We start from the raw sequence: 15,052 nt of genomic DNA, 5'->3' as shown, positions 1-15,052 counted from the left end.
TATATAAGCCATTTGGCTCAAGCTGTTGGCTGCAGGTAGTCTGTCAAGCTCTGTTCTGTATCTATGCTGCTAACTGGGAATACACTAAGTACCTCCATAGGCTGGGATCAGGCACACAGTTCTGGCATGCAAGGCTAATTACAGCCTTCTATGTCTCGGTAGGTTGACTCCTGCTGCTATGTTATTGATAAAGCTTCATTCAACAATTACTAAACCGCTCTCGTACTGAAAACCAAAAAGCTCTACAGTGAGTTTTAATTAAGCTCTTTCAGAAGGGGAAACTGTAGCTTCACTTATGAAAGACGAGTAAAATAAAATGCTCATCTCTACACCTGACTTGTTGTTTCATTGTGGCCTGGTAAAGGAAATGCACTGTCCTATCAGTACATTTCGCACTCAGAATTAGGAGCAAAGAAAGTAGAAGTTGAGGGGTTTTGTCTTGTAGAAGAAAGAAAACATCACAAGAATGTTAGTATTTATCTCAGGTGCATTACATGTAAAATGCCCTTTTTTCTTGTTACGTGCATCACTCGAACTGCTCCTGTGAAAGCAAAAGCCACTGATACCTTGTTTGGCTGAGCTGAGTACAACAAACATATAAAATAATCACCAGGTTTCAATGCTGCAAACTGAAGTCTGGAATGCTGAGGAGTAGGGACTTCCAGGGGAGCATTCATGCCAGGCTGGTGGCAGAGAAAATGAGAATATCCAAAAGCAAATGGAGAAGGTAGAAAAGGTCACATCTAGGTTGTTTTATGGGTCCAGCAGCAGCCAACCTCTTTAAGCAATACCCGTAGTTCCCTTCCTCTGTGTGCTGCAGTTATCTGCTATGCACTGGGGTCTGTGAACCATCTCTCCTAACTAGCATGCCAGGTGACTGACTGTTGAGTTTCTTTTGCTTCCTAGGAATTGCTGCTGCCTTCCCTCAAAAAAAGGTCAGCATGCAGATACAGGGATAAGCCCTGTATACATAATCACATTTGTTAAATATAATTATATATCAATCATCTTCTGATTTGACTAATCAATCAATCTCATCAACATCCCAGTCTCCAAGTCAGCAGTCTTCCTCACGCACTATGACTATGGCAAACACTATGAAGAACGAGGGTAGTACTGATGATCTCCTCGAGGGTGTGGGAATCCAAGCTGTGCAGTGTTGATCTAACTGGCCTATGACCTGAGCAGAAAAAACAGTGGTTTCAGAAACTGTAATAAGCAAAAAAAAATGCTTAGTAAAATCTTGTTTATGAGCTCCCCCCTCTCCCTGGATTCAGTTACTCAGATGCTGGAATGTTACTTCTGTGATATAAAAGGCATCTTGAAATAACCTCCTGGTAGAAGGCTCAAACATAGTGACAACTCATATGGCAAAGACTGTGATGCAATGTTAGGTAAGAAATCAATTTTGTTTAGAAGCACTAGTGTCATTTACTAAGTGAAAATAATACTGCTTTAAAAACAAAACTGATAGTATTGGCTCACACCTGCAGAAATAAATGTACTATTACTCCAAACTCAGTAACAAAAAAGAAGCCCAGTTACCTTCCAAGCACTCATGCACTCAGTATTGGCAAGGCAGACCCTAAAATTAGTATGAGCAAACTCTCAGCCTTGTCTGAGGTATTTTTGTTTTGTATTTTATTGTTGCAAATCTTACAGACATTAGCGCTCTGTTAAATAAAGGAATGTAGCACAGTACATACATCACAACAGAACAGCTGGCCAGGGCCCCCCCACCCCAACCCACCCCAAATAAAATCACTCCTCTTCCGGCCCCTCCCCCCACCCCAAATCAAACCACTGCAGCTTCATTACAGAGGTCATAAACCTGTGGCAAAAAAACATCAGAGGAATTACATTCAGTAGATGTGCAGTATCAACATTCCAGGCTCACATAGATTTATATATATATTTATATTTATATAGAGAGATCATTAAATGTTTGCAAAGAACAATATTGTTACAAATACAATACTATACTTTTCCCAACGCTTTACAATAATTTCTATTCACCCTCTTTACAGAACAATACTATGACTTCATAGCCTAGGTACTGCGCTAAATATGTACAAGATATCTCAACCACATCGCTGTCTTCAGAAATGTATTTTGTTTAAAAAAACAAGGAAAACAAGCAAACTCGGAATCCCCAATTTGAGCCAGGTTCAAAACAAATGTGAGAAAGTTGCCAATAAAAAAAAGCAGGGATGTTTCACCCTCCATGTAAACACTGAAGAAAGAGTTAACTAGACTGCACAAGGCAGCAAGAAAGAGAACAAATTCAGGTCTGTCACTGAAGAAGGAATATAAAGCAGCAGTTTGTTCCATCATACCTGTTAATAATTCATGTCATCTGACAAACTGCCACAACAGTCCAGAGAATTGCCAGCTTTCCGCTCGGAGTGTGTTTTCTGAAACTCCTTCCCTCTAAATTTCCGACAGGACTGCTGCAAGACAGGTACCAACCGTGTGTGCCAACCACGGACCTGCCAGTTCAGAAACCTCACACACACACTGCTACTGTAAGGATGTATCTTCTGCTAGACTCTGATCCTACAAGCATTCACTTGCTGAATGTTAAGTGCCTACGTACTGAATACCATGAAAGTGCTCGGATGCCAAGAACTTGGCAGAATTTTGGATGCGAGACTTTCAAAAAGCAGCTGCTTCATCCCTCCGTACTTTCAGGTCTTTATGGTTCTGCAGTGAAGTCAGGCAAGGACCCCACCACGAGTGGTACAGAAGCACAGAAACAAGCAAAGCTGAGTGTAAACACAGCAGGACCCAGGAGCACGGTAAATGTGTCTTTGAGAGTTCACTGAGTTTCCTCAGGCAACTTATGGAAAGGCTGCACTGCATATAATCCTCTGAATTGTACATGGATATATATCCTATTTACATATATTACTATGTATATTTGGAAAGTTCTGAAAAAAAATTCAAACCATCACCATAAGCCAGATGTTTACAGGTAAACAAGATACCCACAAGCCATCCGTTCCCTACGTGCATCAGCCTGGTAGCAAAGGTAAGCATCAACCTGGAACACCAACATGGCAGTCAGTGCATGTCTTGTGCAGTCTGTTATCCCAGAGAATAGGACTAAGCTATATAACAATGAGATCTGCAGTAAAATCAAGTCACTGTACATCAGTCTCAACACTAAAACACATTCAATGATGATACCCATTTATGCAGCACTCCATTATCTTCCTTAAGTATTTACTGCCCACTGAAACAGCCCGTTTTGTTTTCTACCTCTGATCAGCCCATGGATGTCTGTGACTTCAAAAAGCCAAAAACGAACACAGAGTTTGTACTCCATGGCTCTCACCAGTGTGCACACCAGGTGTGCCTATGCACACGCACACACAGATCCACTTACATCACTTTCTGGAGACATTCTAAGGTATCGTGACCCGACTGCAAATAATGCTTGATTTGCACAGTCCACTGCACAGTAACTGGGAAACAGGTGACTATGACCATGAGAACACATTCAAAACAGAACAGACACATCTGTGTGTGTGACCTGCCCTTGTCTTCCCCTCACTGAGCCTTTCTACCACACTAAGACATAGCAAAAACCATTTCCTTAAAAGAAAACCAGCTGATTAGCCTGGACTAAATGCATGGTACAATTTCAGTGTAAACACCAGTATACAGCCCTGGTAAAAGTAACTACAAACAATGGAAAATCTTCCTATCACTAGGAAGAAAAGCCACTGCTTTTATTTATTATTATTTTAAAAAAACAACAACAACAACAAAACAACCCAACCCATTTTCCCCCTTTTATCTCTAGCATGCAAGTTACAGGCCACTCAAATCCTATATTTCATACATCCCTACAATATATCTTCATACAAGTGCATATAGTACACATATATATCCTAAAGGTGCCATACAAATGGAAAAAAAAATCACAACTTAACTTAAAATAAATATGTTTATCCCCACTTTACCGCTCCGATTATTATCTATGTAATGAACTAAAGAGAAAGTCAATAAAATTAGACAAGTCTTTGGACAAAAATATATGTTAAAATTGGCTCAGAGAACAAAATTACTCAGAATAGTATGCAGATCTCTTATATTCAAACTTCATAAATAGCAAGCACAATTTTAAAAACATCTATATACATTGGCACACATTGCTGTGTGCACTGAATGCAGAAATAAGAGCCTAGAAAAAGTGTAGCTGTTCAGGAAAGCCCCTCACTATTTCTCTTGTAGATATTTAAAGATCTTCCCCCCCCTCCCGCCCCCCTATTCCTTTAACATCTAAAACAGGTAAGGGCCTATAAAAGACACATTACGTTTAAAAACAAAGTAGAACAAAACAAAGAGTTGGAAACCTGGGGGCAGAGAGGGGAAGGCAGCTGTAAAAAAAAACACTTCTCCAGTTACTTGGTGTAAGTAATGGAACTGTAACATGTTTAGGCATCTCAGAGAGAACTTCTTGGGCTCCTACAGTCACGACAGAACTGCTGATGGGGGAGTAATTTAGAAGTGTGTATTTGGACAGTCCATTTCACCACAGCAGCATTTACTCATCCCTCTGGAGGGCAGAAATATCCCTGGCACTGTATTTTCCTACAGATGTAAACCTTTACAAACAGAGTTTCAGTGCCTGTGGAAAAATGGGAAGAAAAGCGAAGTCACATGCAGGATGTCTAAGAGAACACTTTGCTTCCTACTCTTCTGCCTGTCTGTTAAAGACTTCTTCCACTTAGCAACATCTAGCTTATTTAATTTGTCAAATTACAATCACAAAAAATCCTAGTTATAAGACCTGATCAAACAAATCAGAGTCAATCTTTTTCTGTGAAGAATGCTGCTGTTATTTTCCTGTTTTGGATGTGGAAATGCATTTAGTTCCACTCGAAAAGAGATGCAATCAAAACAGTCCTATAGCTATATTTTGCCCCTTCCCTAAATACAGGAAAGTGGTAGGGAGAAGGGAGGAGAGAGAGACAGTACACTTGTGAGTGAGAGAAAGAAAGAAACGTCTCTGCAGACACAGAAATGCAGCACTAGAGTGACAAGCACTATTGAGGAAAAACATCCTCCATGCACATTGTGATGGTGAGGTGTCAGCTTTAGATGTAAACCGGTTGCTCTTGTGCAGTCAGCAGTCTGTACATGGCAGCTGGCATAGTCTTCATATGAATCTAGAGGAAATAAGACAAGTTACTCTATGTTCCCAATGTGCACGCTACTTTGGTAAAGGACCTAAGGTCATACAGGACAGAAGGGAAAAGTCTGAGAATTTTTGCACCCTTATTGAAGTACAGCAGGTAGTGATTTTACAAAGCAGTGTGACTAGCATCAGCTGACCACCTAAAGTTGTGGACACTTGATATGTTCTACTTACAGTTCATCTAACACATACAGGGACTACAAGCACATTAAAAATAAGAAATGGTGGATTATCCTTACCCTCACTTCCACTGTTCAGATTTGAGTAGCAAGAGCCCAGAAGAGGTAACAGTGATGAAATACATTGTGCTGCCTGGTCGCACTGCTCTTACCTCACCAACAGCGTTTGAGAGAATGTGAACAATTTTCTCATGGGGTGTTGCTACCACACTCTGTCCGTTGATTTCAATGATGCGATGGCCGACACGCACACCTCCTCGCTCTGCTATACCACCTCTCATCAGGCTGCAAATCTGGAGGGGAAAGTTTTATCAGTGCCTAGATATGGAAGAGAGGCTTTGAGTTGCCCCTTTTTGCCTGTGAACTGTAATTCAATGTGGGCTTGCAACAAATTCTAAACCATAATTTATCACTGATTCAAAATCAGGTCTGTCAGCTGCTGTATATTCTCCTCCACAAATAAAAGTCAGAAAAGGCTATTTGTGTTGCATGTCAGATGTGCTACAGTCTGGGAATTTAAAAGTGTACAAAGGACCACAGTTTAGCAGTGTTAAGGAAGCAGATGCCTTGCTGCAAAGGAGTATGAAAAACAGTCTTTTTCTTTTGAGAATGTGCAATGTCTTGGTCAGAGACAGAAATGAGGCAGACTGAAAACAGCCTCACATACTGAGTTTTTTTTCTTGTATCTATGAGAACCCCTCTGCTTCCCCTAACTCTGAAGTGGTGGATTAAGCAGAGTCAAAGATAAGAATAACTCTGATTAACTAAATGTTTACATCTTCAGACTTAATGTGTGCAACATCCTATGCGCTGTGAAGGAGAAAATGGCAGTTTCCCTCTTCCCGCACTATCACATATGCTTCACCAGGGAGTCTGAAAGCTACTTACAATCCCATTTTGCACACTGAAGCCCAACTGATATCTGAGGTCTGGTCTCCTGATCAAAACAGTGGTTACTGGAGGACACCTGACTATGTTCAGTTTAACTCGAGCTTGGTTTTTCAAACCCTGCAAAAAGAAATCATCATGAAAAGTGGCAGAGACAGAGTGAAATATTTAACAGCAGCGCTATGTGTTGAAATTCTCACATGGGAATAGCCTTGAATAAAGAGCTCTCTGCATGCACTGTAAGAGAACTGGGTCATTGAGTACCAGAAATAAACACACAAATATTCAGTGAAATCAGCAACACAATATTAAATGTTTCTAGTTAGGAAGCCGAAACAAACTGTTCTAAGAAATGCAGCTTCCTATTGGCAATTTCTTCATCTCATAACACAATGTATAAGAAGGATATCAAACTGGTGTATCAAGCACACCAAAAAAGCCACCTGTAGCTGGGAAACAAAATTCCAAATGCATAGCTAAGATAGTAACATATAATTGGTTTCCCCAGTGGGATTCTGGAAGGTTCTACCTCTGTGAAATGCTTGTGTAAGCAGTGCTTCTATTTTCCATTCCTCCTTCCTTCTTGGTGTAACACATTCATCATGGACTCCTTGATATTAGGAGAAAAATGAAAGAGGATTTTCTTTTTTTCTGCGATGGTGATGAAACACTAAAACAACAGGTTGCCTAGATAGGCTTGGAGAGTCCATCCCCGGACTTACTTAAACCCCAGTATAAACAGCCCTAAGGAATCTTCCCTAGGAGACCCTACTTTGAACCAAGGTGCCTGCAAGCCACAGAGAACCAGGGGTGTGGTTGTACAGCCCCATGAAAACCCAAACACTGAAATGCAGGTAGCAATCTGACCTCCTGCACAATCTCAAGTGCTCACATCTCTTACTTGTAGACTGTCAAGATCTTTATTCCAACACAGAAGCAGATACATGTTTTTCTACTCTTGAATGCTTCATTCACACAAAGAAAATTGCTTTCAATATATAAATAAATCCATATCAAGAAAGAAAAGCTTCAGAAAGAATACAGTAGGTTCCACCTTCTCTTATACAACCCATACCAATCCCAATATCTATTTCTGAATTCCTTTTATATGTACTGCTAAAATATGGGTCCCATTGCAACTAAGGGGCACCTGGCACTAACAGAAGGTTAATTCTGAAAAATAATTTCCACTGCAGTCAAGGTAGGACAGTGAAATTTCTCTATGCAGTTTAACTGTTGTGACTGCATTAAGCTGAACTGTGAATTCAGCACTGACTTGAATAACTGGACTGGCATCCAGGGTGAACTGCTTTACATCTTTTTTCTTGCCAGTGCCTTAAACTGTCTGGATGCAGTCAGCGCATGGGCAACAGCTGGCCTCACTTCAACACAATCTAAAGCTCAGCCTGGCTCATTATTCAGGAGGCTTCAAGGGAATGACTGTATGAACTCTAAGTTAGCACGTGATTATGCGAACTGCCTTCGCTCCACTCTCTGCAGGAAGAACATTACAACTCCAATTCTTCCACGACAGTGTCCAATTCCTCCCTGGGTTTATCTGCACGTTGCATGTGCTCAAGGGCCTCCAAAACAAACACAGTAGAAGACAGGAACTACTTAACATGTACTAAGCTGTAGGTATCACGTTTACTCTGATGGGCTTCTCCCTCTGCCTGATTCTATGATTTCATTCTATGGTTCTATGATTTTCAGAAGAATCAAACAGAGATGATGATTTCTATGAGGAATTTAGGTACCTAACTACAGACACGTGAGTTCACTCAGGTTACATGCCTTCAACAGAGTTGATTATGAATGCTCTCTTAGTTTCCCTGAGGTATGCAGAAGTTATTTACACCTGTTCCTTCTAAAAGAACTAATGTGGTTGTCAACAAATAATTTACTAACTTTACAAAAAGCACATTTATTTTTAAAATTACTGATCCCTAGTATTATGCAAAATGACGATAAATGATTATTAGAAAAAAACAGTTGCATAACTTGACCAATTTATTTCCTTCTGTAGTTCCTGGGTCTGTTTCTGATAATAGACAGTAACAGAGGCTTTTGAAAAAGAGAACAGATACGTTAATACAATCAGGGAATAACCACCAGCAGCTTCTCCCCAACTCTGTCATTCTGCAATTGGTTTAAGGACGATTAGTAGCGGAGCTTACATCTATAATACTAAAATTATCTTACTGAAGAGCTCGCAAAACATTATTCAAATCCACATGATATTCATATTTTCATAGGAGTCCTAAGAGCGTGCTAAATAAATCTGAAATCCTGAGATATTTCTGCTACATTTAAATGCGTGCTTAGATCATTCAGTAGATCATATACTTGATACAAGAAGTGCTATATGAACAGCTCTAAAGACACGAAAACACACAGACTTTTCTTTTCTTTAGAAGACAAAATAAAAGGCTAGCAGTTTTTTATGAGTACAACTTTAAGTACCAGCTATCATAAGAGAAATATCTGCAGAAGATAAGCTGGCTGTTTCTCTTTTGAGAAAGTACAAATGAGCTTCATCAAAATGAAACTCCACCTGAAAAGGGTCTGAATCAAAGAAGCAAAAGTCATCACAGTTTTAGAAACACAACTAATGTAGGATAGAAAACAAGTATGGCTTCCATGAAAAGCCTGAATCTGCAGTGGACTTAGCTCCACAGAAGCCTTATGAGAGGTAAGCAACATGATTGTTTTTTTCCATACTTCACAAATACAAGACTGCTTCTGTCTTGTTTCTTTTTTTTTTTTTTTTTTTTGTATGGAACACTTCCAGGCTTTCATTTTCACTTGCAGATCTAAAATGGCTGGCTCAGAAATCTGTGCATCTATTTCTCACTACAGCACAGCATTAATGATTTGGCAATCAGAATGGGAAGTCCAGTTCCAACGCCCATGTCATGGCAGGGACACCTCCCACTAGATCAGGCTGCCCAGAGCTCCATCCAACTTGGCCTTACGTACCTCCAAGGATGGGGCATCCACAACATCTCTGGGCAACCTGTGCCAGTGCATCACTGCTCTGAGTAAAGAACGTCCCTTCAATGTCTAATCTAAATCTCCTCTGTTTTAGTTTAAAACCATCTCTCTTGTCTTACCACTATCAGATCATGCAAAAATGTTAGTCACCCTCCTATTTATAAGCTCCCTTTAAGTATCTGAAAGCAGCAATGAGATCTCCCTGGAGTCTTCTCTTCTCCAGTCTGCATGATCTCCTAAGCTGCAAGAGCTCACTGCTTGCTCATGTCAAACTTTTTATCCAGGCAGAGTTTCTACAGAGGATAAACATGTTCCTTTGTCTTCAATTCAAATTTAAAAATATTTAAAGATAGAACAAACAAAAAGCCTCAGCTCCACTTATGCCAGACACTGGAAGGCAATAAAACAGTTAGTATAGCTTATAACAATATTAGGCAACTGTTTCTCCATTTGTCACATAAAATGTTAACAGCTTTTAGATAGGCATCTGGCCGCAGCTACTTTTCCAGCAAAAAGTTCTGGTGATGTTAAGTTCTGGTGCTGTTACATATGTCACAGATCACTTCCTGAGAGTCATAAAATTGGTGGAGCACAATTTGTATTCCACTTTGAAGATCACCAAATAGAAAGTGCTATACTTCAAGAAGAATTAACATTTACAGTTCTATATTTACTGCTTTCTTACTATGTAAACCTTTGAGAACTTCCAGAAACATTCTCCATACCTTTATAATGCTCTGACATGTTGAGAGAGGTAAGCCAACCAGACTGGTCCCATTGATTGACATGATCTGGTCTCCTATATTCAGCTTTCCAGACTTCTCTGCTGGTCCCCCATGCATCATATTGGCTATGATAACTGTAGGCAAAATGGATCCCCAGCCAGACTCCACAATCACTACACCTAGGATTTCTCCTTTTTGCTTTTCGATATAAACCTGTATCATAAGAAAAACTGCATCAAACAGAAGCTTCTTCTCAGATACGGAACTGACAACCCACCCCTCCCTTTCATAACATTAATAAATAAATAAATATATGTATAACTCCCCCACATATTTCATTAAATAACAAACACGAAGTCCTTCACTATTTGCAGCCCGCCTTCCTAATTCAAAGGCAAACAGAAATATTTTATTCAGGCACTAGATATTCAATGATATACAATATGCTGAACATTCCTCACACAATTTTTTTCTGCATATGAGCAGAAGGAACTACAGGGGAAGAAACCCTGGTTACCACATACTTCACAGGACAAAGCTAACAGGAGGAATTTACAAGAACTTATGACTGCACATTGGAAAACCACTTGCTATCTGTTGCAGCAGTACACAGGTTCATATTTATTAAAAGAACAAAGCAGCACATCCTTCCAGCAAAAACAATTCTTTATAATCTAGAATCTGTCTTGGACAGAGTGACCATGAAATGGTAGAGTTCCTGATTCTTGGTGGAGCCAGGAGTAGGACAGCAAAACTGCTACCTTGGACTTCCGGAGGGTGGATTTTTAATTGTGCAGAAGACTAGCAGGGGGTCCCATGGGATTCAGCCTTGGAGAATAAAGGGGTCCAGGACAGCTGGCTGCTCTTCAAGAAGGAAGTCTTAAAGGTGCAGAAGCAGTCTCTTCCCCTGAGCCGCAAAATGAGCCGGTGGGGAAGAAGATCAGCATGGATGAACAGGGAGCTTTCCCTGAGGCTCCAGGAGAAAAACAGAATCTAACTCCTGCGGAAGAAGGGACGGGCAACTCAGAAAGAGTACAAAGAAGTTATTAAGATGCGCAGAGAGAAAAACTGAAAGGCAAAAGCCCAGGTGAAACTTGACTGCTGGGGTGAAGGGGAACAAGAAACTCTTTTACAAATACATGAACGGTAACAGGAGAAGCAGGGGGAACCTCCAATCATTACTGGATGAGGCTGGGAATATCATCACTAAGGATAAAAAAAAGGCTGAGGTTCTCAATGCCTTCTCTACGTCTGTCTTTAAAAGTCAGACCAGCTATTCTCTGGCTACTCCACTCTCTGACCTGTAAGTATCGGCTGGGGAGAAGGAAAACAGTCATAGAGCTACTACTCCACCTGGACTACCTCAAGTCCATGAGGCCAGCTGAGATTCACCTGAAAGTACTGAGGGAACTGGCAGAGGTGATAGCTGAGGTGCTTCCACCATCTACCAGCACTTCTGGCTGATTGGTGAGATCCCAGAAGACATGAGGCTTGCCAGTGTGACTCCCATCTACAAGGAGGGTTGTAAGGAGGATCTGGGGGCCCACAGGGCTGTTAGCCTTTCCTCAGTGCCAGGGAAGGTTAAGGAGCAGACTGTCTTGAGGCAGATCACACAGCATATGCAGAACAACTTGAGGATCAGGCCCAACCAGCATGGGTTCACGAAAGGTAAGTCCTGCCTGACGTCCTTCTACGATCTTGTGACCCATCTGGTGGATGAGGGAAAGGCTGTTGAGCTAGACTTCAGCACAGCCTTTAATGCTGTCTCTCACAGTATTCTGCAGAAGCTGGCAGCCCACGGCTTGGACAGGTACACTCTTTGCTGGGTAAGGAGCTGGCTGGAGGGCTGGGCCCAGAGAGTGGTGGTGAACTGAGTTCAATCCACCTGGCAACCAGTCACAAGTGGTGGTCAGTATTGGGGCCTGCCCTCTTCAATATCTTTACTGATGAACTGGATGAGCAGGTTGAGTGCATCCTCAGTCAGTGTGCAGATAACACAACGTGTTGAAGTCTGGAAGTGTTGAACTGCCTGGGGGTAGCAAGGCCGTACAGAGGGATCAAGGACAGGCTGGAGAGCTGGTCTGAAGCCAATGGGATGAGGTTCAACAATACCAAGTGCTGGGTCCTGCACTTCATCCACAACAATCCAGGTGACTCCAGAGGCTTGGGGCAGCATAGTTGGAATACTGTACAAAGGATACAGACCTAGGGGTATTGTTTGATGCTTGGCTGAACATGAGCCAGCAGTGTGCCCAGGTGGCCAAGAAAGCCAATGGCAACTTGGCTTCTATCAGAAATAGCGTTCCCAACAGAACAGTGAAATAACCGTCTCCCTGTACTCAACAATGGTGAGGCTGCAGCTCAAACAGTGTGTTCAGTTTCAGGCCCTTCATAGCAATAAAGACAAGGCCCTGGAGCCAGAGAAGGGCAACAAAGCGCAGGCCTTATGAGGAGCAGCTGAGGGAGCTGGGATTGTTCAGTCTGGAGAAGGCTCAGGGGAGACCTTATTGCTCTCCCTCTTAGCCTCTTTCTCTAGTGTAATCCTGATAGGACTAGAGAGAATGGCTTCAAGTTGAGCCAGGAGAGATTCAGACTGGATGTTAAGAAGTACTTCTTCTCTGAAAGAGCGTTCAGGTGCTAGAATGTGCTGCCCAGGGAGGTGGTAAAGTCACTGACTCGAGTTATTCAAGGAACATTTAGATGTTGTGTTGAGGGACATGATTTAGTGAGAACTATTGGTGGTAGGTGGACAGTTGGACTGGATGATCTTGTAGGTCTGTTCCAACCTTGGTGATTCTATGACACAATCAGTCACTCTAACATTAGTGCCTCCATTAATTTTACATTCTTTACTGTAATCTTTAAATTGTATTAATTGTCAATCTGCTTTACATTCATTTCATTAACAGACAATATCAAACATTTAAAAATCATTAGATAAAAAGAATGCAAATAGATGCACGTTTCACAGTTGACAGACTCGGGTTTCACTGTTCACTTTTGACAGACAAACGATGACAGGCTGTCCTACTGGGGAGGATACTCTAGACTCATTTAGGTCATTTATAAGAAATATTAATGCTTTTCTGATTCGTGCCAGTATGGCTCTGAAACTAGTACAGAGAATCGTAATGCTATTAGGAAGAAAAATGAGACATACATCTTTGCAGTTTTCAGATTTGGAGAAATGAATGAGGTCATCGTTGTACATGTCCTGGGTGTTGAGCAAGTCACTATATTCCTTCTGGCTAAGGTCTTCTGGATTGATTCCATTCGCCCTCAGAAACTCCTGGTATGCTACGCTAAAGGCTTGACCTATAGACTGTGCAATCAGCTGTGCCTGCAGCAATTCCCAGAGAAAAGAAAAAAAAAAGTCAAACATTCCAATGGTACACTGTACAATCACACTGCAAAATGGTTTAATCCTACAAACTCAAGTTACAGTTAAAAAAAATACTTGTGCATTAAAAATTAAAGGTTCGCAAAATGTCAATATGTTCACCTGGGAAAAGGAAATCCTGTCACAGCTAGGAGTTGCTAGCATAAATGTAAAGGCATTATCTGCTGCAGTGACTGAAAAACAGAAGGCAAAAAACAACTCTACCTCCCACCTACAGTTTTTCTCAACCTTGCAGCTCCTAGGTGGCTCTCCCTTCTAGTAGAGGCAATGCCATTCTCTGACAAAGAGGCAGGGAAAATGAAAATGCCTACTATAAAAAACACAATAACATTCAAGAGTTTCCTCCTCTTCTCCTCTTCAGTTCCCTATCTTCTAAAATTTAAGAGTTTCCTTCTCTTTTCCTCTTCATTTCTTTATCTTCCTCATTTCCTCCTCTTTTTCTCCCCCTTTTAGAATCATCCTGTCTGTACTGGTAGCTACTAACTCAGTCCCAGATGAAACTGCTGACTCACGTAGGAGGCTGAATACAGCCTTTGAAGTGACAGCAAATGGTCACACACAGCTCCACCCTGCTACCTCCTTCAATCTCTCCCCACTACATCATTTCCCTCTGTCTCTTCCTAACTCCAATGACTCGGGCAGTTCCCCACACCTTTTCTTCCCAGTCCATCCTATGTGTGCCTTCTCTTGCACATGCAGCTCCCTGTAGCCTTCCCTGCATCTCAAGCCAACAAAGGCGCCACACACTAAACTGCACTGATGCTCCAGGAGCTTTTCTACACTTGGAGCTGTGAGAAAAATCAGGCACTAAGGGGAAGGAAGTTCTTTGTCATGCAATGTAGGGAATGGAATTGGAAAGAGAAGAAAACTGGGATTATTACCCTCTGAAATAGTAATCGAGGTAAAGTTATCTAAAAAAGACAGGTATGGGTCAGGAGAAGAAAGCAGCACAGAGTGCGGAGTACTGCTGTGTGTAATGGGAGTTGTATCTGTAGGTATCACTGTGTAGGGCACAGAAGCTGGCTACAATCTACCCAGAAATTGTCCCTTGCAGCAGAGTGCTGAATGTGGGTGTGGGTGGAAGGGAAGAAAGCACAAAGCACTAACCAGCCCTTGGGGAGGGCTTGCTGTGAAAACTTTTAAGGTTAACTGTATTTTAAAGTCCAGTTTAAAGAACATAAAAGTTCTCAATATCCCCTTTAGAAGTGATTGCATTTTAAAGCAACTCAAGATAGCACTAAACCAGCTGAGGAGCATAGCATGATTGCGAATGCTGAAAAGGCGAATATTTAGACTAGCATTATTTGCCAGTGCTCAGTTCAATGGGAAGAAGATGGCATGACAATGGCAAAACAGCCAGTTGAGAGATAAACATGGATTTTATGTTCATACAGATACATCTCGTCTTCAAGAAGAGACTGATTCCCATTCAGACATCCAGCATTTGGACACATAACTAAAAATCAGTTCTTTTGAAGATTCAGCCACAGACAGAACTGAAAATCTAGTACTAGGTTCCTTAGATAAGGACATTTCCAAGCCAGCATCCACTTGAGGGCTTACAGCTCCTGTGACAGTTTCTGTGAATTCTTCTAAATATGCAGCTGTCACAGAAGAAAAGATGACAATGAGACAAATATGAGATTTATAAAATAAAAAG

General features: G+C 41.4%; 1 protein-coding gene across 4 annotated transcripts in view; it reads right to left on the bottom strand.

Annotated features, from left to right (window-relative positions):
• Nucleotides 1-3,423: 3,423 nt before the first annotated feature.
• The window catches only part of APBA1 (amyloid beta precursor protein binding family A member 1), a 79,242-nt gene continuing 67,613 nt past the window's right edge, over nucleotides 3,424-15,052 (bottom strand). For all 4 annotated transcript variants that reach the window (XM_065740602.1, XM_065740604.1, XM_065740605.1 and 1 more), the window contains 5 exons: nucleotides 13,153-13,332; nucleotides 9,993-10,205; nucleotides 6,274-6,393; nucleotides 5,538-5,678; nucleotides 3,424-5,177 (listed from right to left, as the gene is read on the bottom strand). In XM_065740602.1, coding sequence (XP_065596674.1) covers nucleotides 5,106-5,177; nucleotides 5,538-5,678; nucleotides 6,274-6,393; nucleotides 9,993-10,205; nucleotides 13,153-13,332 — 726 coding nt within the window. In that variant the 3' untranslated portion in view covers nucleotides 3,424-5,105. The remainder of the gene's footprint in view (nucleotides 5,178-5,537; nucleotides 5,679-6,273; nucleotides 6,394-9,992; nucleotides 10,206-13,152; nucleotides 13,333-15,052) is intronic.

Source organism: Cyrtonyx montezumae, unplaced genomic scaffold (genome assembly GCF_038088225.1).
Source record: "Cyrtonyx montezumae isolate F1298 unplaced genomic scaffold, pur_monq_1.0 scaffold_29, whole genome shotgun sequence".
Classification (NCBI taxonomy): Eukaryota; Metazoa; Chordata; class Aves; order Galliformes; family Odontophoridae; genus Cyrtonyx; species Cyrtonyx montezumae.
This window is presented reverse-complemented; position numbering and strand designations above follow the sequence as displayed.